The sequence below is a fragment of the Pholis gunnellus genome (genome assembly GCF_910591455.1).
Source record: "Pholis gunnellus genome assembly, chromosome: 8".
Taxonomy (NCBI): domain Eukaryota; kingdom Metazoa; phylum Chordata; class Actinopteri; order Perciformes; family Pholidae; genus Pholis; species Pholis gunnellus.
Window position 1 is genome coordinate 19,218,985 of NC_136534.1, and position 24,952 is coordinate 19,243,936.

The window sequence follows — 24,952 nt, forward strand, 5'->3', positions numbered from 1 at the left end:
TTGTTTACAACACCGAACACGCATGTTTTTTAGTGCATGTTCGTGCATATGAGCGTGCCCCACTGGCTAGCTAGTGGCTGCCACTCTGCACGGCTCTCATACGGCGGTTGCAGCTGGTTGTCACAGCAGCGTAGCGCTCGCCCTCCGGTTCCTCCTCAGGTAAACACTGTTAGATCTCTAACCTTTTTAAAGTCAAACAAAGCACGTGTAAATAACGATGTAGAGTGTTGTACAAATAGAGGGAATCAGGCCTAGAGGGACTTTTATTTCATTACTTCCACCAAAATGAAAACAATATTCACAATGCCATAGAATATGCAGATTATGAAATATGTAAAATGTTTAAAAGGTTATAAAACATTGAAGGGGACAGAATTTTCGTTTTAGGGAAAAATGTTCCTTTGACAGCCACCAACAGTGTACCTTTGAAGAAGTCACAGGAGGATCCAGCAGCGTGTGTGTGTGTGTGTGTGTGTGTGTGTGTGTGTGTGTGTGTGTGTGCGTGTGCGTGTGCGTTTATGACCCTTCCTCCCCCTGTAAATTTTCCCCAGGGCCACTTCTGTTTGCAGAAGTGTTTAGGTCATAAAATTCTCTTGTTAAATACGCATTAAAAATATTTCCTCACAACTTCGGGAGAGAGAGTGGAGAAGATGTATAAGGCCTCATCTAGTGACGGGCATCACTAGATGGATGCATGCTAATGGTCACCCCCCCTCTTTTATCTGACCTTCTCCTCACGCCGGCATAAATGTCCTCTAGGACTAAAGGATGAACTATAAATTGTATGTAAGAAGTGGACGTAGTCACCGTGACGTCACCCATGCGTTCATGGACTATGGTTTCCAAGCCTTTAGTTCGGCATGTTGGCCATGGCCATCTTGGTTTTTGGAGCTATAAGTGACACAAGAGGGCTGAGCTAAGTACGACCAAATGCTGAATAAGACATTTTTAGGCAACCAAAATGTTAGTATTAACTCTCATGAACAGAATACTCACTGTACCAGACTGGATGTAGGTAGCCACGCCCTAAAGCGAACCGTGCTTCATCGTCTATTCTACTCTAAATGTGATCATTTACTAAATGAACATCATGTTGTTCTGAAGAAGTCTGGAAACTAGCGATTGAGGTTATAAACTCGTGTTTACTGAGGTAATAAATCAAGTGAGGAGTCGGCCCCTCCTGGCTATTAGAAATAATGCAAGTTTAAGGCACCTCAGCAGTACTGATTCAATTTTGGTGGTCAAACTTCAAGGTCACTGCAACCTCACATCTGGCTCATTCTCTTGAACGTGATATTTCAGCAGCGCCTTGAGGGTAATCTCTTCAAATGTTGCACAAACGTCCACATAGACACAAGGATGAACGGATTAGAATATGGTGCTTAAAGGTCCCTGTGAATTTAAGAATTCATATGCTAACTATCACAATTCCACACAAATGTAATGTAATAGGATACAATTATTAAGTGGTGACATTTTGGACAGACGTGGATATAAACTGCAACTTTAATGGTTGGCAGAGGCATACAACCACAAGGCGGTCTTCTTTTTTTATCCTCTGTCTCTCACTATCTGTGCCTCTCTCGCTCTCCTTTGCCATCTGTTAGCATATTTCCATCCTTTTTATCTCTATCCCCACCAGCACGCACGCACGCACACACACACACACACAGACACAGACACATCTCATTCTCTTTTTTTTCTCTCCTCTGCAGACAATCTGAAGGGAAGACAGCTTCTTCACACAACCTACAAAATGTTTATGATGGCGGCAGGTGTGGAGGGTGAGTGCTTCTGTCCCCAACACACACACACACACACACAAACCATGACACACACACACACTTTATAGCATATCACACACGTACACACGCTCAAGAAAACAATGAGCTTCTCGCATGGCTGCAGCATCTTATACCTTAATCCCATCAAAGAGGCGAGATATTATCGTCCTTATTAGCCTCTGAATAGGAACTTTTGCAAACAGCCATGCGGCGCAGTCTTCAGTGGAGCATGCTGTTAGTGACGAACACCCCATCACTCTCCTCAACCTGTCCTCTCCTTTTTCATCTCCCCCTCTTATCTCACTTTCTTCCCTCTCGCTTGCTTGTCCCCTCTTCAAATCCTTTCTCAATTGTCCTGTCACCCCTGTATTCCCTTTCTCCCTCTCCTCCCACGTCTCTCAAGCCTTTTGCTCCATTTTATCACTTCCTCTTCTTTTCTGTCTCGCTTCTCTACTCCCCATTTGTCTCCTCTTCTCCTACCTCTGCCCTTTCTCTTTCCTCATTATCATCTCCCTGTCTCCTCTCGTCTTTATGTCTTGTGACTGACATCTCCTTCTTTTCCACCTTTCCTCCTCCTCTTCTCCCTCGTTCTCCCTTTCTCTTTCTTTCTCTGTATCTTTTCTACTTGGCAGTGCTCAGCCTGTTGTTCCATTGTGTCTACTGGGGCCTGTATGCTCAAGATGGAGTTGGCAACGGCAGCCTGAAATTACTTGGTGAGTTTTTCCTCCCGCATCAGCCACTGACTGACTGACTGACACTGCCTCTGCACTGGAAAATCACTCACTGTCCGAGCAGAATGAATGAGTGGACGATGATGGATGTGTGCGGGTGAAGAAGTGCAATAGCTGGTTGGATGGGCAGAGACAGGTGTGTGTGTGTGTGTGTGTGTGTGTGTGTGATTTTTTGCGTGTGTGTGTGTGTGTGTTTGTGAGAAGACCTGATTTTAATCTTTCTCCTCTGATATTACAGATTCGGAAACCACAACCTAATTACCCCCTCTGTCTTCTCTCTCTCACTTTCTGTCTCAATCCTCCTCTCTGTCCGTCTCCAGGGAAATTACTGTTCTCAGTCAGTTTCTTGGTGTTCCTCCTGATGCTCATATTGTTGGGCAAAGGTTTCACTGTCACCAGGTGGGTGCAGCTTGTGTGTGTTTCTTCAAGTCTATGCGTGTCTCTTGTAATACAAGCCTGTCACTTTCTCCAGGTGTGTTTATGCTGCTGCTGCCTCTCACTGCCAGGCCTCACTGTCACATTCAGTACAGTATGTCATGACAATGTTAGGTGTCAGTCAAATAGTCAGTTAGTTCGCTCGGTGGTGCGGATGAACACCTGATGTGTCATGGGAATGTGATAGACAGATGCTGCTTTGCTGTGAACTTTATGTTGTTTTGGGGTTTCTGTGTCAGCTGCAGGTTTACCTTGTTGCCCTGCAAAGCCAGCTGACAATTCTTAGGTTCGCTCGGCGGTTTTCTGGCAAGGCTCAGTGGAGATTTGCTTGGGGCAGGCATTATTTCAGATAGCTTGCACAAGAGATGATTTACGAGTGATCTCAAGTTTTCCAATTCCAATTTGAAAGAACAGTCATCAAACATGTCAGCTGTTCTTGAAAGGTTAGATCTCTTCCAAGCTATCCACAGATAACGCGAGAAACCGCTACAGTAAATGGCAGTTCACAAGGTTTTGAGCTTTGATTCATGGTGAGTCATCTTCTAAACCAGTGGTCACAGTTTGAAGATTGGCCCTGCTTAGGGCTCAGTTGAATCTCTGTGGATATTTTCGAGAACTCTTGTAGTAAAAACTGAGCTTGCAAGATTTAAGCTGTTTTTTTTTTTACTCTGGGATTACATCCTGCTCTGAGCTCAGGAGATTCTCTGATCTTTCAGACTCATTAAACCCTCTTAAAACCCCAGTGAATAAACTTAAACTGCATCCCCATCCAGCTAGAACCATGGCTGTTTATGTGCAGTAACTGAGAAGTTGACAGTTTGGAAATAATCCCACAACTTTGACATGTTTTCTCTGGTGTGCGTTGTTGAATTAGCCTTAGCAAAAGGATGTTTGAAATTGCTTGTGATATTTGTTGACTGCAAATGAAGAAGAATTCATTTCTGCTTTTGTGAGTGCGGACAGCTATTTTCAGAGCCTACCGTGAAAAAGTCGACAACCATTTTATATTTATAAAGCTGAGCACACCAGTCCTTTTGTAGTGTGTGGCGTTGAATAGCTGCTTTTTAGATTAAGCTGTCTTTGCTTTGTGTGTAAAGCACCAAATGTGTGATTTTGTGTGTGTTTCCATGTCACTCCCTCTGTCTGTGTATCTTTGAGGGTGTCTGTATTGTTTCTTATCTTCCGCATGTGTGTGTGTGACCTCTGACCCTGTGTGTGTGTGTGTGTGTGTGTCAGGGCGAGGATCAGTCACAGTGGGTCGGTTAAGTTAAGCATCTACATGACAGTCTACACAATCACCTACGTCATCCTCTTCATCTACGAGGCAGAGGTAATGCACACGAACGCACGCACACAACACTAGGGATACTGAGGTTATTTAAATATCTTATTAATCACTGGACTTTTCATTTTGATTACTTTTCAACACTAATTCCCAAAGCCTAAGGTGACTCATTCAAACCCAAAGAAATTTAATTTACAGTAATGTAAAACAGAGAAAAGTTGCAAATCCACATTCCTTGTTCGTCACTTGTTCATTTTGAGTTTAAAACTACTAAAAATCAAACTGCGGTCCTTTTCTTTTAGTTTTGAATTCAGATTCCTTAAAACATGTGAACGCTTCCAACACATCACTTCAGACGCGTCTTGAAAGCAGCGCCTGAATTACGCCTAGGGTGACTGCTGATGTTTCTGACATGACTTGAAACAGTTCTGCACTCGTATTATTGCTCCCTTTGGCTTTATTTTAATAATCTCATAAATATTCATGGCTGAGTCAAGCCCACACATCAACGTGGGCTGTAATGGCTTTTTCTGTCAAGTCACTTAATTACATTGCTAATTCTGAAAATGCAACAAGTTGATTGTAAAAAAAGAGGAAACTCCTTGATGAGACTCAAATTAATAGGAACATCGAGGCAGCTCCAGACTACAAAGACAGCGAAACAGATGTGCAGTACTCACTAATATACCTGAGATAATAAATCTTCGATCAATGACTGTTTCTTTAAGGTTTCCTGATTTGAAAGTCAGACTTACTAATCAGTATACTGAGAGATTTCCACTCTCATTAAATGAATCATACTCTGCCTATGTGAAGAAGGAAACCGCTATGATGTTATAGCATGTAAGCATATGAGCTCATGAATTAATTAGACACTCTGGAGTGTTACAGTTATACGTCTGTGCGTGCTGCAGAGGCTTCAGCACAGTCGGCCGTAATGATGGTACATTTAGGTACAGGGGATTACAGTCTTTGAATACAGCCTTTTAATGACCCGGTGGGAATGTTGCAGTGAAAGTATCCATGCTATATTTAACGCTAGAGCCTATAGCCATTTTTCACACTGCAATATGTGGATCTGAAGCAGTGTAATTTATCTGCTGCCTGTCTCCCTACACGGTCCCTTCTATTAAAGAGCGCAAAACTCAGGGGAGCTCCTGCTAAAAATACACCAAACTAGGTTACACTTGGAACTGATATAAAGAGTTAAAGAGTGTTCCTGTTCCTGGGCCTGCAGTCGGGGAATCTGCCAGGCTCAGGTTTGCTGGTTGGATCCCAATAAGCTTAACACCGAGTCATCAGACTAATGCATTATGTATCAAGGTGTAACACTGTATGGCCAACACTATCCAGTCACTGGCCTGTGAATGCTATCTAGTGTCCGCAGATGCAAGCACAGGTGCCCCCCCCCCCCCCCCCCCCCCCCCCCCACACACACACACACACACACACACACACACACACACACACACACACAACCTGTGCACACACATACCGATGACCCAGTTGTTGAGAAGAAGTGTTAATGTCAAAGACTCGCACAGAATGCAATAAGCCGAGCTTTGGCTCGGTCATCGCAGTGCATCAGCCGAACCACGAGCAATCCATCTTAGTAATTAGGGCACAGACTGCAATGTGTAGCCATGCCAAAAGATGCTTCTTTTCTACTTGGTGTAAAAGTTTAGGCTTGTTTTAACGTCTTCTCATGCTCCTGCGCCAGTTCTTTGACCCAGGTGAAGTGCTGTACGCCTACGACAGCCCCGCAGGCTACGGACTGATGGGCCTGCAGCTGCTGGCCTACGTGTGGTTCTGCTACGCCGTGCTGGTCTCTCTGAAACACTACCCTGAGAAACAGCCCTTCTACATCCCGTTCTTCACCACGTACACACTATGGTGAGACCGGTGCCGTTTCCCCCACTCTGCCCTCTCTGAGGATAATAGCACCTGAGCGGGATTGCAGGAGTAGAAAAATACACATTTCTCTGTTTGAGGTCTCTTCAATTTGAATAATTTATGCCGCTCGGTAAAAATGTGCAGGAGATAGCTGATGCTTTAGCGGTCCGGGAATGAAAAGTTGTTTATTTCACACTACCCTTCAATGACATTGTGAGCCCAACCTCTGTGCTCTGCTAACAGATAAGATAATTGTACTTGAGTGAATGATTGCTAGAGGAAAACATCTATTTTTACTCAGCTGATGAGGTCTCTTCTATTGGAATAATTCATGCTCCTCTATATGTGTGCTAGATAGTTTAAAGCTTTATACTGGAAAGTGTTTTTCCTTTTAAACAAGCCTGAGAAAATCTCTTCTGCATACATCAGCCTCTCTGCCCTTCACTCACTGGGTGTAATAGCATGAGCTTCGAATGAAGTGTGGAGTACAAAGACTAATATTATCTCTGTATTTCGCTCTCATTGTTGCCACTATCTCCCGCCTAATTATCTACGTCTCTCCTCTCCTTCCATTATTATCTTTCTGTGTGTTTTACATCCGTTTCTACTCTCCCTGCCTCTCTTTCTCTCGTCATCAAACTCTGTTCTCATCTTTTCTTTTAATGCGTTTTTTCGTTCTCCTAAATCTACTCGCTTGTCTTCCTCAGGTTTTTCGCCGTGCCTGTTATGGCTTTGATCGCCAACTTTGGGATTCCTCGTTGGGCCCGGGAGAAGATCGTCAACGGCATTCAGCTCGGCATCCACCTCTATGCTCACATCGTCTTCCTCGTTCGTAACACTCACACTCACACACACACACACACACACACACACACACACATGCTCATGCAGCCCCTTGGACTTCAACACAGTTCACATTATTCAAGAGTCATTATTGCCACTGTCAGTCATACATTATTCACTGTCCTTGAGTCATACTGACTCATGCTGATTGTCTCTCCCACACATCATTATCTACCTCTTTCTCACCTTCGACACATTCTTCTTTACTAATGGGCCGTACTGCTCACGCACATTTCCTTTTATGTTCCTGCTCACTCTATGCATTGCATTTCCCGCTTCTCACTTGGACCGAGTATGCCCTGGCAATGTGTTACTATACATATTTTATACATGGATTATATATGTAAGAATCAGCAGAGATCATCATATCTTTTTTATCCTCTTGTCCCTTAGGTTATCACACGACCCTCAGCAGCCAATAAGAACTTCCCATATCATGTTCGGACGTCACAGATTGGGATCCTGCTGTCCAGTCCGAAAGCAGGCGAGGGGGCGGAGAGTTTCCCTCATCATGCCTATGGAAATGGCTCCTTCCTGGGAGACTCTCAACCCAACTTCACTGAACTCTTCTCCATCCAATCAGTGAGTCTAACTTTACATGTTCTTGGATGCATGCTTGATATCCTAGATGGAAGTTGTTGAAGCAGAAGACACGGAGGACTAAGTGCTGTGAAGGAAATGATGGCGCAGAAACAGGTTAGCAAGCATCAGAGTGAGAATTGTCCTGTATGTGTGTTTATATCCAGTTTAAACGTTTCCCCACATTTTGCAGTTCCTGCAATATGCAATTAGATTAATTAATTTTTTTGACGCTTTTAAAATGTAAACATCACTGTGACAAACCTAGCTTGAAATTAACTGCTGTCTCATCTAACAAAGAGGCCTCAAATTAGAAGGTATCAGTGTAACAATGCCGTTTGTAAGAGGACATGTCATTAAGGATTATTTCTTGGCGGAAACTTCCTCTCTCTTCCTGTGGTGACTGACAGTAAGCACAGCCTGACATAGCGCACACACTGATATGAAAACACGTGGGCACAAGGAAATCATGATTAAATAGAAACTTTGACAAGATCAAATTAAGGCGTCGTGTTTGCTGTGATGAATTGTCGAGCTCGGGGAACTTTCAAATCTGTTGACGTGGTTTTTTTCTTAGTGCACAGAAATAAGTGGCAGAAGAAGAGCTGTGAATCTTCATCTACACAATCTGCAGACACTAGTAGGAATAATACAACACAAAGGAGCAACCCAAAGTTGACACAATGCATGACAAGGGACACAAAGTCATGACAAGGAAAGACAAGTTTCAAGTGTGCGTTGTATAAAAAGGCTTGAAAACTTAAAGGTAGTTTAGCAGTAATAAAGACAATAAATGTGCAGTGGAGAAAACGATCAACTCTTTAATTTACATTTGAACGTGTAAATTGAAGAGTCGGGTGAAGTTGGTTCTGATGTAAGCCATTAAGTGTTTTACAAACTAGTACTACCAATTAGACATTAATTGTCTGACTTGCTGGAAGCTGGTGCAAAGAAGCTTAATGTGCTGTCTTCCCCTGGTTCTCTTTATATAAACCTAGCAGATATTTAATTGGAAGACACTGTGAAGACCATGCAAGAGTGTGGCTGCTAAAAAGTACAATAAAACATTACGATTTTCAACTTGGCCTTTTAGTATTTAAAACCCTTTTATCGATGTGGGTAATAAAAATCTCTCCTCTTTTTGTCAAATAAAATGCACTCATTCTTGTTTTAATTTAGGTGAAGGAAATGTAAGTGCAGGTGATTACTTGCATTGACACAGAGAGTCTATTGGACCGCAGTCATTTGGTGAAAGCTCAAAGTGTGTTGTCTCTTCACTTTAAACATGGCCTGAGGTGTGAATGTTGTGTCTGTGCTAAATAATGTGGACAGAAACCAGATTGGAAATTGTCTAAAAAAACGATTTACAGGTGCAACAAATGTGCCATTATTTTTCCCAAGGTGGGAACGATTTTAAACTATTTATTATTTATTTATATAAAATGTTAAACATCCAAGTTGGAGGGCAGGTTTTAGTAAATTTGGAAATATGCCTGATGAGCCATTAAAAAATATTAACAAAACTACTTACTAAAATGTTGTTCTCATACACTGTTGCATAGCAGTAGAACACCGATAATTGATTTAACTTCAGATTTTTGTAGAATTGCAATGATTAGTCGATCAGCAAAGAATTACACAATTACAAGTATTATAACTGGTTAATCATTGAAGTAATTCCTTGTCATACATTATACTGGATTTCATTGTTTTTTTGGACTGATGGTCAGACGAAGAGAACTCTTTTACTGTTTTCTAGTTTTGTAGACTAAACAATGTATACATTAATATGAAAATTATCATTGCTTGCAGTTTTGCATACATTTGCCATATTGTGATGTGTGTTTTGATATAAAAAGGTATTTCATGATATGTTAATGATTTCTACATTTCCTACATGAAGGCTCTACCATACAGTAAACACTAATAGAGTCAGTTTGTGGAGAGTAACATAACTGGAGGTCAGTAAACATGTGTAACTTACTCCGACCTATATCACCACCACAGCATCATTGAGCCCCAGGGGAAGCTGTCAAAATGTGATGTATAGTATGGTGTTAATGACACTGTGTCTGCAAGGTCCACATTACAAAGTAACATACATCCAGAGGATCAGAACAGGCCAAAGGTGTAAAACAATCGACTTCTTGCTTCCAGGACCCGGTGAAGACAGTGGAGGAGACGGTGGCCCGTAAAGGCCCCGAGGTGCCGAGGAACAGCGAGCAGAAGATCATCACCACTGCTGCCGACTTGACGGCGATTTTGCCCCCACCTCCGCCACCGATACCCCCACGCCCGGCCACACGCTCGCCCCCACTGCCGCCCCGACTCCCTTCCTTCACAGAGTATTTCAGTATGCAGAGCGGAGGAGGCGGCGGCGGCGGCGGAGGAGGAGGAGGATTCGGAACGAAGGCATGAGAAAGGACAGACGGCAGGACAGACGGCAGGACAGAGGGAGTTTTGGGGAAGGCACGGAGAGAATGGACAGAATGACAATACAACTTAAAGAAAAAGGCAGAGTGGAAATGTAGGTCATAGTGACGCCGCGAAAAAACAGATTTGGATGGACGAAGCAGAGAAATCATCAGAAAAGTGAATCCCTAAACGGTCCCCTTTCACCTGTGAATGGAAATAACCTGACTGGAAGAGTGAGGGGAAGTGGCTGTGGGATAGGAGGGCTGAGCTTGTTAAAGAATAAAGAAGCAATAAATATTTGATGCTGACCAGTAAAAGGCACACAGGGAGAAAGATGACAAAGTGGATGTAGCCAGACCAATAGGATGATAGCTGTGCACGGTGTGGAAATGAACAAAATTCTTGAAATACTCTTATTCAAAAATTCATGAAGCATGAGTCTGGAGGAGTTTGTAAGTAGTTAAACTGGAGAGAGCTACCACTCTGTATAGTTTTATTTCAAAAAAAGGAAATTTGTTTTTTTTTTTCTTCACATTGTTAAATTCCAGTTGGTGCTGTGACCATCTGAAAAAAATCTGATGCCGTTAGATTTATCCAAGTCATGTTAAAAAATAAAAATAAAAAACAAGACCTTTTTTATGTTTGACACATTTTGATAAAGTATAGATATTATATGGAGTTTGTTGGGTTTGTTTATATTCTTATATGCCTTCATTGCAGCTGGTTATTCTGGATTGATATGCTGATGTGTAATGTAAAATGTCACGTTTACTGTGGGCACTTCTAGGTACTCGTAAAACACGCATGTTTGTATCGTATTTCCTGTCAAAAAGCTGATATATGTAACTCCATGTGATCATACAATATTTGCGTATTATTGAAATCTATACTTTTATAAATGCATACAATAGGCTTTAGTATATTTTTGACTGGATAAATTCTATTAATTGTTGTTCCAATCAAAACGTTGTGCCGTCTGAAACATGAAACCAGTATTATACAATGTCGGTTTTAGTTGAATTTTCACTGGAGTGCAGAATATGCCTGGTCAAAATGTCATTTCTGTGTATGTAGACGTTGGTGAATGTACTGATGCAATACAGCACAAGGACAGGGGTGATTTTCAAGTTACTGGAGCACTACAAAACAACTTTTGTCAAGTGTTCCTATCTCTCTTTGGCTTTCAACTACAACATCCATGATTTAAGAGTAGGGGGGGGCTACCTTTTTTTTAAATAAATACAAGTAACTTCATCCTCACCCCTGTCTAGTACCTGAAACATGAATATTTGTTGGCTTTATCTCACATTAACATTCAAACCGTGCGAAAAGCTGAACAAATAATACTAGTTTTATATCCCCTAACATTGAGCTATGACTACAACAACAAAAAAGCCTTGTAGATGAACTGTGAACACGGCAACACAACTGTACATTTTGTCCGTCCTGCATGGAGCACTTTAATGTTCCTGGTCTTAGTCTGTTTATTCGTGATGATGTCACCTTATAAGACTGCTTTGAAACCTGTATTCACACCACTTGGAGTCGTAATCCAAATGCATACACCTGTAAATACAGTCTGAAAATGTCCTTGACGGTCCGGACATTATAGGGAACACGTCGTGCTCAGTTTACCACTAGCTTCCTGCAATTCAGAGAGCAAACGGGGGGGAAAAAGGGACACTAACTATTTTATTTTTAACTCTATGGTGTTTATTTAATTTCTAATTCGTAAAAATGGTGCAACTCTGCTTATAGTCAACAGATTTATCAATGGCAATCTTGCTGTAATGGAGTACTGTAGGGTGTTAGGACTGTGCTGTGTAACTTGTGCGAGTGTAGTCCGAGGTGTAACGTAGTCTGTGAAACAGAATGATCCATGAACTAGAGTACTAGTCGTTATTTCTGATTGTGTCCGGTTTATATTCGGCATGTCTGCCATTTCGTCTGCCGTTGCCATGACTTGACTTAATAGACACTGTTTGACTCGACTGACAGACAGGCTTACTGATGCTGTGTCACTGCTTCAACATTGTGTATTATGACGTACAAATTACAGGACTGAGACACTAAGTGGAGAGAACTTGACGAAAAGAGATTGTGTATGCATGACAGAAAAGAGCACAGCTTTTAGGCTACTCAGAGCGATCTGGTTAAGAGCACATCACTGAAGCACTGTTTAAATGCATTTTAATGGTGTCAAATGACAATTCTAAATACGCTGTATATATATATACACTTTTTGCCAAAATAATAAAAAAAAAAATATGTTTTTATTAGAGGGCTCATCTCGGTGTGTGTATTATTTGGCTACGGAGTTGATAAGCAACAGTGTCTGTGCTCCAGTTAGGACAAGGGCATGTGTCCAAAGGAGTCAATCTAATATCCGTAAATCATATTTAGAAACTGTTCTCATTACAAGACTCCATTAAAGTAAAACACCAGAGGGACAGACTCCAGGCTGGTCAGTTTGATGTAGGCTAGCCTAATTATTTCAGTCCCTGTCGGTATCCCACTCTAACTGCTGAAGTGCAGATTTATAACAAACCGCACCTGTCTGTGCTCCAGTAACGGTATACATTTGTAAATTGCTTTCAGGCCAATCACTGACAGTCTTTAGAGGAAAAATTCTAACTTCTTCCATTGTTCTGTAACAATTTGCGATGTTCATTTACTTTGTGATCGAGTGAGTTTAGGTGTGCTTATCAAATCTAATGCCGCCAAATACAATAGCCCGACATTATGGAAATGTCTTTATTTGCGCTTCTGTTTAAAAAAGAAAAGCATTGTATTGTCAATACAACAATATAGTACAGCATAATAAGACATTTTCCACGGCAGACACTTGTTTCTGCATAATCAACCAAATTAAATTGAGGACTTTTTCTGAATGAAGTGGAATATAAGAAGCAGGTGGGCTTTAATAATAGATGCTATGCAGTTGCATTATGGGAAATATTGAAACCAGTGTTTTTGGAGCTTGACCCAAACTAAAGACTAAAAGTCAGAATACATCTTCATCTGCTGCTTAGACTCTTTAAATCGGCCTCTCGTGTCCCCTTATTTAACGGAAGTGCAATACTAAATGGCTTCAGTATCTTTCCTGTGTAGCAGACAAACATGTTCCCTCATTTGTTTTAGTCGAAAAATAAAGCTTAAATCTCTTAGTTCTGTTAAGAAATAATATTTATTAATACGTAACCATAAATGTCTTTTTGTGGACACTGGAACAGTTTTTCGTTGAAGAAGTGGACCAGTGTCTATAAGCCACAATCTGCAGCATCTGCAGGTGGCTCTTCGGAGGCATTTCATCACCTAACCATCTTTCAGCGACCACATCACGGATCCAACACCAGGTTGTGTTTACTTAAGCTTCTGTGGATAACGCCTGTGCCCTCTCCTCTCTGTAGCCTTTGAGCAGCTGGTTGAGGAGTGTCAGTTCGGTCTCTTTTTTCACAGGATAAAGAGGCGGGAAGGGGTTGCCTTTGTACTCCAAGACGGCCATCTTAGCTCTGTCCAGGTTCAGTCTGTTGGGAATGCGTGCCATCCGTGTGTAGCCATTAGACTGAGTCTCAAACCGTGGAGCAAGGACCTTGAAGAGCTTTGGGACCAGATCCTTTTCCTGAAGAGAAGAAGCACGCTCAAGCTAAACAACGACTTCACAAGAACTGTTTTGCATTCAGAGTGACACAGCTTTTCACAAGTTACGGAGAGAGCTGCAGACACGTACCGTCAGCCAAAAACTGGCCATTTTCATCGCCTTCTCGTCAGTGTCTCCTTTTTTGGCGTAGTCAATCAGCTGGCAAAAACAAAACATACAGTCAGACCCATTGCGTGTGGAAGAATAAACAGCATTCCAGATTGTCTCAATATAAATATAATCTTGTTGACATTGTGGGATGAACATTTTTGGACAATGTAATAATTCAGTTCAATATTTAGTCACGGTGCAAAAAGTGGAGAGCACCACAGCTCTGGATTAAAGCTCACAAACGTTATTGGACTTAAAAAAGGCAAAGTTTTGATTATAAGCACAACACTGATTACATTCATACTCACTCATATCAAACAGAAAACACTTTGTGTTCATTTTATGCTGCACCTTTTTAAATATTTGTATATAAATATTAAAATATGTTATTTAATTGTAAGTATTCATCTATCAATATTATGTGTCGTGACTAACTATTGACTTTTGATAATGTATCTAAATGACCGTATTCTTTTCATAATTGTAACATTAAATCGTGCCACAGTTTAACATAAATTATACCAGTGACATATTGTTCATCAATGACTGTTTACCATATTTCTATTGCATTGTTGACTTTTCTTCTTTCCACTCTAAAATGTCATGGACAACCCTTCACCAGATGACTTGTGCATGGTATTGATCCTTCACGTCATCAACATTGGGGACGAAATAAATGAACGGACAGCTATGTTAGCTATGCTAGCTAGCTAGCTAGCATAACCGGGTCGTCGTTACCTTTTCGGCGTAGAAGCGGACTTCATCTGCTCGGCCCGTCGTGGTTTCTATCCTCTCGTGTCGGACCAGTCCTGTCAAAATGTTCCGCAGTATGTTGATTCGGGACTGCGGACCTAGACCCATCCTCCGGGCCATCCGGCCGTGGGAGATCAACATTTGCAACGTGAGGCGCATCTTATCCGGTTAGATTCGCCTGCAGGAGTCAGCGACAGACAAACAACAAGGTAAATGTGTGTGGTAAGCGTAAAATAATATCTCCAAACCTCCCTCTGTCTATCTTAAAAACCAGTTACCTCAATGTAATAACAAACCCTGAGGTCAGTCAAGTCAACGCGAAGTTCTTTGACATTGGTGGTGCCTCGTCAAATATGTCCGACTTGATCACAGAACTGTTGAGCGACAGTTCCACTAATCTCTGCAAACATTCGTTCTATGGCTGCAACCATAACATATGAAAACCAAGGACTACCGAAAAAAAAATCAAGATATTATAATTCTGATTATTTAAAAAGAGAAACGACAGAGAACAGTTTGGGTGACTGCATATTTTTGATTGTTGATTATTATTCTATACAAATCTTAAAAAATGTTCTGTTAATGGGGGAATCAAGCTCATTGTTTTATTTATTTATTTCAGTGTTTCCTAATTTATCCCTTACTTATTTCTTGATTATTTGTAATGCTATTTCTTCATACTTCTGTTTGATCTATAAATGTAGCTAATACTGCATGACCGTAATGTATTATATGTTGAGATGACTGGTTATTTGGGGCATGTGGCAAAGCCCCACCTGCTGGCAGCAGGAACATAGTGTGATGTTAGTGGTGCTGAGTAATCTAGAAATTCAATTTTGGATTAATGTATACAAAAAAAACATCTTGGATTGCTGCAATTTAAGGTCGGTGGATGGATATATTTAAAAAAATCGTATGTGCTGTAATGTTAAATGCCCTGAGTGTGCCCCAAACCAATGGGGATAGCGCAGATTGATGTCACGCGGGGCTGATTACCTGCCCCGCCGCAAATTAAATGGCTGTTAGTGGTTGGTGGTTGGTAGTTGGCAGAAGACAATAAAGACACATGAACAATGTAGATGATCGCGTATGTAACTTGAAAAGTCTGCCTTTTAAAGAAGAACTCGAGAATAAACACTGCTGCAAGATATTGTTATTAACCAAACCCTCCGGGTCAAAATTCATCATTTAACGAAAATGCACGTGAACTGCTCGTCAAAGAACAGCTCATACAAAGGTGGAACCGAGCATTAACCTGTAACATCAGGTGGAGAACAGGAATGCGCTCAGTTGGATTATCGCGTGTGTGTATATGTGGAAATTGTATTTTTACTGGTTTTGCCCCACCATTTTTTTCCACCGGAATTTTTAGTTATTAGCTACTGTGCAATTCATACCACTTTTTTTGTTGTTGTTATTAAATTCAAATTCCCGTCAGTTCATTCTTCATTCGTTCATGTGGGTTTGCCAGGCAGATCAGAGGAACAGAGAATGGGAGAGATACACACTAAACGCATATACTATAAATGTAGGTACTCTTTTTTTTATTATTTCAACAGTCAGTTTTATTGAAACAGGATTTTTCAGTGTAAAAACATCTGTAGCAGAGGTGTGATTGGACTGACTTTAGTTAGATGCCATTGTGCTCTGCAGCCAGTCTGTGAAAATGCAAGTCTGATGCAAGAGAGGGGAAAAAGGCATATTGAAAAAGTTATATCACAAAAGGGCTTTGAGAATCGTTCTGAGTCATGAAAGACAAATCAATGATTGCTGTGGGAAGCTTTTTTATATTTTTACCTTGGCATAGACACCTGGGTGGTTCTTCTCTGCACACCCAAAGCCCCAGGACACAACACCCTGCAGCTCACCGTCACACACAACAGGACCACCGGAGTCACCCTGATCGTGGGGGAGCAAAGCAGTTTAACATATGAAAGTGTTAAGTCTCAACTCTGTGCTGCTGAACAGGTCATAATACTCTGTACACCAGCAGAGATGCATACCTGGCAGGAGTCCTTGCCTCCCTCCAGGTATCCAGCACAGAACATGGCCTCAGTGATCATGCCGGGGTAGGAGTTGTCACAGTCCTCATCAGACAGGATGGGGATATCCAGGCACTGCAGCTTGTTACTAGCAGCAGCTGTGAAAACGCAGAACCAGAGACCCAATGACATTGATGGACAAATGTATAGTGAGTAACAGAACCCCTGTGCGGAGGCGGTGTTTGATACTCACAGGAACTCATGGTCACACCCCACCCAGAGACTGTGCATGCGGTCCCGGCAGGAGCACAACTAGTGGGCAGAGCCACAGGCTTCACATACTGGTTGATGATTGCAGGTTTGCTCAGCTCGATCAGCATGATGTCGTTGTTAACCAGCCAGGACTCGTAGTTTGGATGAGGGATCACGCGGGCTGCAGAAATGATCTGTTCATTGCCGTCCATGAACCAACGGTTGTGATCACCGAGGACAATGTCCATTTTGCTGAAAGAGGGAAACAAGTTGTGAGTGAGACAGAGAGAATGGAGAACGGGAGGGATGACTTGTGAGATACTAGGGCTTTTGTTGTTTTTGTAATTTTGGATATGATGTTCGAGGAGCACCTATACGTACGACTTGTAGCAGTGAGCAGCAGACACCACCCAGTTCTCGTTGACCAGGGAGCCACCGCAGAAGTGATAGCCGGAGTTCAGGGACACCTGATGGGGCTGAGAATTAGGCGTGCACTCATGCCCTCCAACAATCTTGTCATCCTCTGTGGCAACTGAAAAGAAAGTTAATAACATCTCTTCAAAGAATGAATAGTCTCTGTACAAAACTGCCCAATATTTGAGTATCTTTTTGCCCCTGGTGTTTTTCTGAGTCATAGATTTTCTTTGGCAAACAACTAATCCACAATCTGAAAGGAATAGTTTTTCCCACTAAATACATTCTGCGCTTGTTTCTAAATTTGGTCCATACTTACACACAGCTCCAAGGAGCAGAGCAAAGACCAGAGACCTCATGATTGCTTGATGCCGAATGAAGATGTTCCTTAATCCATGTCAGCTTTTTATTGAGCGCCTGAACCTATGCTGACTGTAAAGAAACACCCCTGTTGCTGCTGACCAATCAAAACCTTCAAATAGTGCTGGTGGGAAAACGTTGCTATCCAGACTAAAACTCTGCCAAAACGGGACTGCATAGTTTTAACATGACTCTGGTTTAATGATTTTGCTCAATTCTGTTACAAAAAAACCCATTGACACTGTGTGCATTATTTAAATTTGATCTGTTGTTGCTCTGGCCTGGTTTGAGTACAGTACAGTATGTTTCGTATGTTGTTATCAGCATTCTGACCTTGATTTGGCCCCAGAAGCAGTGCCGGGTGGAGCTTCTCTCACCCTCACTGAGGGCTCTGGCCTTCACAAAGACAACTGCCACAAAAGCCATCCTAAACAGAAGTATTTTAAAATGTATATATGATTTAAAAATGAATTTATTTCAGTTCAGTTAAGCAATTTTAATGACACGATAATGTGTCACGTAAGAAAATGTTGTGGTCAAAGTGAAGATAATACAATATACTTAATACTTAATACATTAGCTAGTAAAACAATACAAATATGCATTTAGACTAATCAAACAAATGGGTAATATTACTTGGAAAAAGACCATGTGAAATACTGTTGCATAAAAATGGAATTAAGAGAATATAATTGGTTAAAAACAACAGTAATATTGACTAAAATGCAGCACAGTGAGACAGTAATATTTTCATGTTTTCATGTTCTTACATACTTTGACCCAGTTTATTACATACAGTCACATATTGTGCAGCTAAATATACTACTGAATCGAATCTAATACGATTACATTTGTCACATTTTAAAATAAATAAATTCTCAGTCTGTATTTTCATCAGCTCCATCTCAGCTTTTTATATTTATCAGGGAAATGATTTCCTGCTACTTCACACTCTCTCAAAATTAAACATACTACTACTAATACTTCTACTTAAACATTATTACACTGCTGTCATAATTTCTATTGCATTTGTTTATTTGTTCATCTATATAGTTCCTCTGCCGGGTGTTGTTTGCTTAATAGCCTGAATATATATATACATATATATATATATATATATATATTGGCTTAACTTCACATTTCTCTCTCACAGTACTGGTCTGTTTGCAGAGCTGATTATATTGATTAGATACAGTGAATACATTTTATTATTATAGTGAACAGAATGGTTAGCACAGAAGTAGTGCTGACATTTAGCCACAATCACTGCATGTAATGTAATGTAATGTACATAACCATCATTAAACATAGCAAGTTTGTCATTTTTTGTCTAAATACAGTATATTTAGTAGATATACATTAAGAACTAATTGCCTTGTTTATACTGTCCTGAAGAGCAGTAAACAGGTGAAATGAAGTTCACATTATTCAAGTATTGTTTCAAGTACAATGATGAAAACTTCATAATGTAGGACAACATGGACACAAATTGAGAGAAACGTTATTTAAAAGTTAAGACCAAAGACTTTATTGACTCAGATGGAAAATGACTGCACATTGTTCAAAACTCAACAACAATAATGAAGTTAAAATGATCGAAGAAAGGCAACAGAGTAAGATGGTGGTCGCAGGATCAGACTTAATAGCTGGCCATGGTGCTCTCCAGCCAACTGTTGAAGAGGCAGACCTGTGAGTGGAGACAGAATGAGGTTTGTTAGCATGAACAGCAGTAGCAAATATGAATTGGGCATGTGAAATTTACATTTCATAGAGATATTTTAGGTTTACCTTGGCGTAGACACCAGGGTGGTCTCTCTCAGCACATCCGTAGCCCCAGGACACAACACCCTGCAGCTCACCGTTGCACACGACGGGGCCACCGGAGTCACCCTGAGAGAGTGAGAGTATATATGTGAAGAAAATTCCAAATATTCTAGATTTGCAACCGAGAAGCACTGGTCTAGGACGAGAACCCCTGCAAAGTCCTCTTGTTACATACCTGGCAAGAGTCCTTGCCTCCCTCCAGGTATCCAGCGCAGAACATGGCGTCGGTGATCATGCCGGGGTAGGAGTTATCACAGTCCTTCTCAGACAGGATGGGGATGTTCAGGCACTGCAGCTTGTTTCCGTCAGCGGCTGCAATATGTAAAAGGGTTTAGAATAACACAAAGGGAAACAAATGTGGCCCAGAAACATCTGTAACTCCTGGCTAGTTTAAAATGCAGATGTTACTCACAGGAGCTCTGGGTGCTACCCCAGCCAGTGACTTTGCACATGGTGCCAGCGGGGGCACAGCTGGTGGGCAGAGCCACGGCCTTCACGTACTGGTTGAGGGTGGCGGGCTCGCTCAGCTTGATCAGCATGATGTCGTTGTTGATGTTGTAGGAGCTGTAGTCGGGGTGACGGATGACACGAGAGGAGCGGATGAACTGCTCGTTTCCCTCTGTGACCCTGATGTTGTGCTCTCCAAGACGCACCTCCACACGGCTGGAGAGGAAAGAGAGGTTTAGTGGTAGCTGAGGTTCACGATTCCTGTTAACAGCAGATTGATTATTTGTCCTCATAATTTGGCGTTAGACATACGACTTGTAGCAGTGAGCAGCAGACACCACCCAGTTCTCGTTGACCAGGGAGCCACCACAGAAGTGGTAGCCGGAGTTCAGGGACACCTGATGGGTCTGGGTGTGAGGCGTGCACTCATAGCCTCCGACAATCTTGTCCTCCTCCGTGGCAACTGAAAACACACCGGAGGCCAAATGGTCAGCAACCAAGTGACCTTTTTTCTCCTTCTATTTAGTAATCAGAACAAAAGCAGAAAGACATGCTTACAAGCAGCTCCGATGAGCAGAATGAAGACCAGGGACATCATGGTTGCTGTGTGATGTTGTCGATGAGAGACTTAGCCTGGAGTCCTGGTTTATATGCATCGGTAGCTCTCCTGTTTCCTTGTTGACCACACCCCCAAGGTTATTTTTGACCAATCAGGTCAAATGTGGAAAAATGATGATGGGTATTGGAAATCCACATATTTTGTTGGCTCAGGAAAACTCTGTATTTGCATACTGAAGGCTGACAATTGTATTATTAGTACATCTTTTAAGAAGCATGTTCAATGTAGTTGTAAAGGAGGCACATTGGGGAAACAAGCATATAAATGCATTTTAAAAAACAATACAACAAACATGTGCATTCATATGAAAAAGCATTATTCATGTAAAAAGGATTGTTTGATGTCTGTGTGCATAACGCATGCATGTCCCTTAAACACGGTCTGTAAAGAAACACCCCTGTTGCTGCTGACCAATCAAAACCTTCAAATAGTGCTGATGGGAAAACGTTGCTATCCAGACTAAAACTCTGCCAAAACGGGACTGCATAGTTTTAACGTGACTCTGGTTTAATGATTTTGCTCAATTCTGTTACAAAAAAACCCATTGACACTGTGTGCATTATTTAAATTTGATCTGTTGTTGCTCTGGCCTGGTTTGAGTACAGTACAGTATGTTTCGTATGTTGTTATCAGCATTCTGACCTTGATTTGACCCCATAAGCAGTGCCGGGTGGAGCTTCTCTCACCCTCACTGAGGGCTCTGGCCTTCACAAAGACAAATGCCACAAAAGCAGTCTTTGACAGAACTATTTCAAAATGTATATATGATTTTTATTTTTATTTTTATCTTTCTCTGAATTTATTTCAGTTCAGCAATTTCAATGGTATGATAATGTGTCACGTTGTAAGAACAATGTGGTCAAAGTGAAGTTAATACATTATACTTTAATACATTAGCTAGTAAAACAATAAAAATATGCATTCAGATGAATCAAACACATGGGTAACAATACTTGGAAAAAGACAGTCAAATACTGTTGAATAAAGGTGGCATTAACTTAAAAAGACAATATAACTGACTAAACCCAACAGTAATGACTAAAATACAGCAGAGTGAGACTAATATTTTCACATTCTGTGGGATGTTCTTACCCAGTTTATTACACACAGTCACATATTTTGCAGCTAAATATAATACCAAATCAAATTTGGTATATACTCTCACTAATACGATTACATTTGTCACATTTTTAAAAGAAATAAATTCTCAGTCTGTATTTCCATCAGCTCCATCTCAGAATGAGAAATAAGTTCCTGCTACTTCACATTCTCTCAATATTAAACATACTACTACTTCTACTTAAACATTATTACACTGCTGTAATGTTTACTATTGCATTTGTTTATTTGTTCATCTGTATAGTTCCTCTGTGGGTTGTTTTTTGCTTAATAGCCTGAATATATATATATATATATATATATATATATATATATATATATATATATATATATATATATATATATTTGCTTAACTTGACATGACTCTCACAGTACTGGTCTGTTTGCAGAGCTGATTATATAGATTAGATACAGTGGATACATTTTATTATCATAGTGAAAAGAATGGTTAGCACAGAAGTAATGCTGACATTTAGCCACAATTACTGTATGTAATGTACATAAAGTACATTTAAAAGGCTAGGAAGTAAGAAGTATTACTACTAGTATTACTACAGAACTTTCATTCAGAGTTCTGTTCAAATAAATGGTTTCAACCAATTTAACTCCAAATGAAGTATTACAAGCATTAAAGTCAGATATCTCTAACAGGATTCAGTTTTTTGTCATTAATGTTACACAATGTCAATTAGATTTGTGTAAGTAAGACTTACTGCACTGGACAAATGTTTATTTGTGTTGATGAAAATCATTTCATTCTAAACTATAGCATGCAATCCATAGCATAGCAAGTTTGTCCTTTTTTGTCTAAATACAGTATATTTAGTAGATATACATTAAGAACTAATTGCCTTGTTTATACTGTCCTGAAGAGCAGTAAACAGGTGAAATGAAGTTCACATTATTCAAGTATTGTTTCAAGTATAATGATGAAAACTTCATAATGTAGGACAACATGGGCACAAATTGAGAGAAATGTTATTTAAAAGTTAAGACCAAAGACTTTATTGACTCAGATGGAAAATGACTGCACATTGTTCAAAACTCAACAACAATAATGAAGTTAAAATGATCGAAGAAAGGCAACAGAGTAAGATGGTGGTCGCAGGATCAGACTTAATAGCTGGCCATGGTGCTCTCCAGCCAACTGTTGAAGAGGCAGACCTGTGAGTGGAGACAGAATGAGGTTTGTTAGCATGAACAGCAGTAGCAAATATGAACTGGGCATGTGAAATATACATTTCATAGAGATATTTTAGGTTTACCTTGGCGTAGACACCAGGGTGGTTTCTCTCAGCACATCCGTAGCCCCAGGACACAACACCCTGCAGCTCACCGTTGCACACGACGGGGCCACCGGAGTCACCCTGAGAGAGTGAGAGTATATATGTGAAGAAAATTCCAAATATTCTAGATTTGCAACCGAGAAGCACTGGTCTAGGACGAGAACCCCTGCAAAGTCCTCTTGTTACATACCTGGCAAGAGTCCTTGCCTCCCTCCAGGTATCCAGCGCAGAACATGGCGTCGGTGATCATGCCGGGGTAGGAGTTATCACAGTCCTTCTCAGACAGGATGGGGATGTTCAGGCACTGCAGCTTGTTTCCGTCAGCGGCTGCAATGTGTAAAAAGGTTTAGAATAACACAAAGGGAAACAAATGTGGCCCAGAAACATCTGTAACTCCTGGCTAGTTTAAAATGCAGATGTTACTCACAGGAGCTCTGGGTGCTACCCCAGCCAGTGACTTTGCACATGGTGCCAGCGGGGGCACAGCTGGTGGGCAGAGCCACGGGCTGCACATACTTGTTGAGGGTGGCGGGCTCGCTCAGCTTGATCAGCATGATGTCGTTGTTGATGTTGTAGGAGCTGTAGTCGGGGTGACGGATGACACGAGAGGAGCGGATGAACTGCTCGTTTCCCTCTGTGACCCTGATGTTGTGCTCTCCAAGACGCACCTCCACACGGCTGGAGAGGAAAGAGAGGTTTAGTGGCAGCTGAGATTCACGATTCCTGTTAACAGCAGATTGATTATTTGTCCTCATAATTTGGCGTTAGACATACGACTTGTAGCAGTGAGCAGCAGACACCACCCAGTTCTCGTTGACCAGGGAGCCACCACAGAAGTGGTAGCCGGAGTTCAGGGACACCTGATGGGTCTGGGTGTGAGGCGTGCACTCATACCCTCCGACAATCTTGTCCTCCTCCGTGGCAACTGAAAACACACCGGAGGCCAAATGGTCAGCAACCAAGTGACCCTTTTTCTCCCTTCTATTCAGTAATCAGAACAAAAGCAGAAAGACATGCTTACAAGCAGCTCCGATGAGCAGAATGAAGACCAGGGACATCATGGTTGCTGTGTGATGTTGTCGATGAGAGACTTAGCCTGGAGTCCTGGTTTATATGCATCGGTAGCTCTCCTGTTTCCTTGTTGACCACACCCCCAAGGTTATTTTTGACCAATCAGGTCAAACGTGGAAAAATGATGATGTGTATTGGAAATCCACATATTTTGTTGGCTCAGGAAAATTCTGTATTTGCATACTGAATGGCTGAAAATTGTATTGTTAGTACATCTTTTAAGAAGCATGTTCAATGTAGTTGTAAAGCAGGCACATTGGGGAAACAAGCATATAAATGCATTTTAAAAAACAATACAACAAACGCGGGCATTCATATGAAAAAGCATAATTCATATAAAAAGGATTGTTTGATGTCTGTGAGCATAACGCATGCATGTCCCTTAAACGCTGTCTGTAAAGAAACACCCCTGTTGCTGCTGACCAATCAAAACCTTCAAATAGTGCTGATGGGAAAACGTTGCTATCCAGACTAAAACTCTGCCAAAACGGGGCTGCATAGTTTTAACGTGACTCTGGTTTAATGATTTTGCTCAATTTTGTTTAAAAAAAACCATTGACATTGTGTGCATTATTTAAATTTGATCTGTTGTTGCTCTGGCCTGGTTTGAGTACAGTACAGTATGTTTCGTATGTTGTTATCAGCATTCTGACCTTGATTTGGCCCCATAAGCAGTGCCGGGTGGAGCTTCTCTCACCCTCACTGAGGGCTCTGGCCTTCACAAAGACAACTGCCACAAAAGCAGTCTTTGACAGAACTATTTCAAAATGTATATGATTTTTATTTTTATCTTTCTCTGAATTTATTTCAGTTCAGCAATTTCAATGGTATGATAATGTGTCACGTTGTAAGAACAACGTGGTCAAAGTGAAGTTAATACATTATACTTTAATACATTAGCTAGTAAAACAATAGAAATATGCATTCAGATGAATCAAACACATGGGTAACAATACTTGGAAAAAGACTAAATCAAATGCTGTTGAATAAAGGTGGCATTAACTTAAAATGACAATATAACTGACTAAACCCAACAGTAATGACTAAAATACAGCAGAGTGAGACTAATATTTTCACATTCTGTGGGATGTTCTTACTTACTTTGACCC

General features: G+C 41.1%; 5 protein-coding genes across 5 annotated transcripts in view; 1 reads left to right on the forward strand and 4 right to left on the reverse strand.

The window, feature by feature from the left end:
• tmem145 (transmembrane protein 145) overlaps positions 1–9,968 on the forward strand; it is a gene marked incomplete at its 3' end in the record, with an annotated part of 33,205 nt that extends 23,237 nt beyond the window's left edge. Inside the window, exons 8-15 of the mRNA XM_079164845.1 lie at positions 1,716–1,784; positions 2,417–2,497; positions 2,836–2,914; positions 4,187–4,280; positions 5,956–6,128; positions 6,836–6,956; positions 7,365–7,553; positions 9,708–9,968. Of these exons, the coding sequence (XP_079020971.1) occupies positions 1,716–1,784; positions 2,417–2,497; positions 2,836–2,914; positions 4,187–4,280; positions 5,956–6,128; positions 6,836–6,956; positions 7,365–7,553; positions 9,708–9,968 (1,067 nt within the window). The remainder of the gene's footprint in view (positions 1–1,715; positions 1,785–2,416; positions 2,498–2,835; positions 2,915–4,186; positions 4,281–5,955; positions 6,129–6,835; positions 6,957–7,364; positions 7,554–9,707) is intronic.
• A 2,737-nt stretch (positions 9,969–12,705) lies between these two features.
• Positions 12,706–14,826, reverse strand: mrpl17 (mitochondrial ribosomal protein L17). Its single transcript, XM_079164053.1, has 4 exons — positions 14,748–14,826; positions 14,455–14,647; positions 13,696–13,764; positions 12,706–13,587 (listed from the first exon to the last, which is right to left on the reverse strand). The coding sequence occupies exons 2-4, from the start codon at positions 14,626–14,628 to the stop codon at positions 13,333–13,335; spliced, it is 498 nt and encodes a 165-aa protein (XP_079020179.1). The 5' UTR covers positions 14,629–14,647; positions 14,748–14,826; the 3' UTR covers positions 12,706–13,332.
• A 1,177-nt stretch (positions 14,827–16,003) lies between these two features.
• LOC306699685 (trypsin-1-like) lies at positions 16,004–17,498 on the reverse strand. Its single transcript, XM_079164396.1, has 6 exons — positions 17,437–17,498; positions 17,085–17,235; positions 16,705–16,955; positions 16,473–16,609; positions 16,267–16,368; positions 16,004–16,143 (listed from the first exon to the last, which is right to left on the reverse strand). Exons 1-6 carry the CDS (start codon positions 17,474–17,476, stop codon positions 16,096–16,098), a joined length of 729 nt encoding a protein of 242 aa, XP_079020522.1. The 5' UTR covers positions 17,477–17,498; the 3' UTR covers positions 16,004–16,095.
• A 1,480-nt stretch (positions 17,499–18,978) lies between these two features.
• LOC306699686 (trypsin-1-like) lies at positions 18,979–20,375 on the reverse strand. The gene is made up of 6 exons (XM_079164397.1): positions 20,307–20,375; positions 20,061–20,211; positions 19,714–19,964; positions 19,477–19,613; positions 19,266–19,367; positions 18,979–19,164 (listed from the first exon to the last, which is right to left on the reverse strand). Exons 1-6 carry the CDS (start codon positions 20,344–20,346, stop codon positions 19,117–19,119), a joined length of 729 nt encoding a protein of 242 aa, XP_079020523.1. The 5' UTR covers positions 20,347–20,375; the 3' UTR covers positions 18,979–19,116.
• Positions 20,376–22,464: 2,089 nt separating this feature from the next.
• Positions 22,465–23,916, reverse strand: LOC306699634 (trypsin-1). The gene is made up of 6 exons (XM_079164321.1): positions 23,794–23,916; positions 23,547–23,697; positions 23,200–23,450; positions 22,963–23,099; positions 22,752–22,853; positions 22,465–22,650 (listed from the first exon to the last, which is right to left on the reverse strand). Exons 1-6 carry the CDS (start codon positions 23,831–23,833, stop codon positions 22,603–22,605), a joined length of 729 nt encoding a protein of 242 aa, XP_079020447.1. The 5' UTR covers positions 23,834–23,916; the 3' UTR covers positions 22,465–22,602.
• Between the last annotated feature and the right edge of the window lie 1,036 nt (positions 23,917–24,952).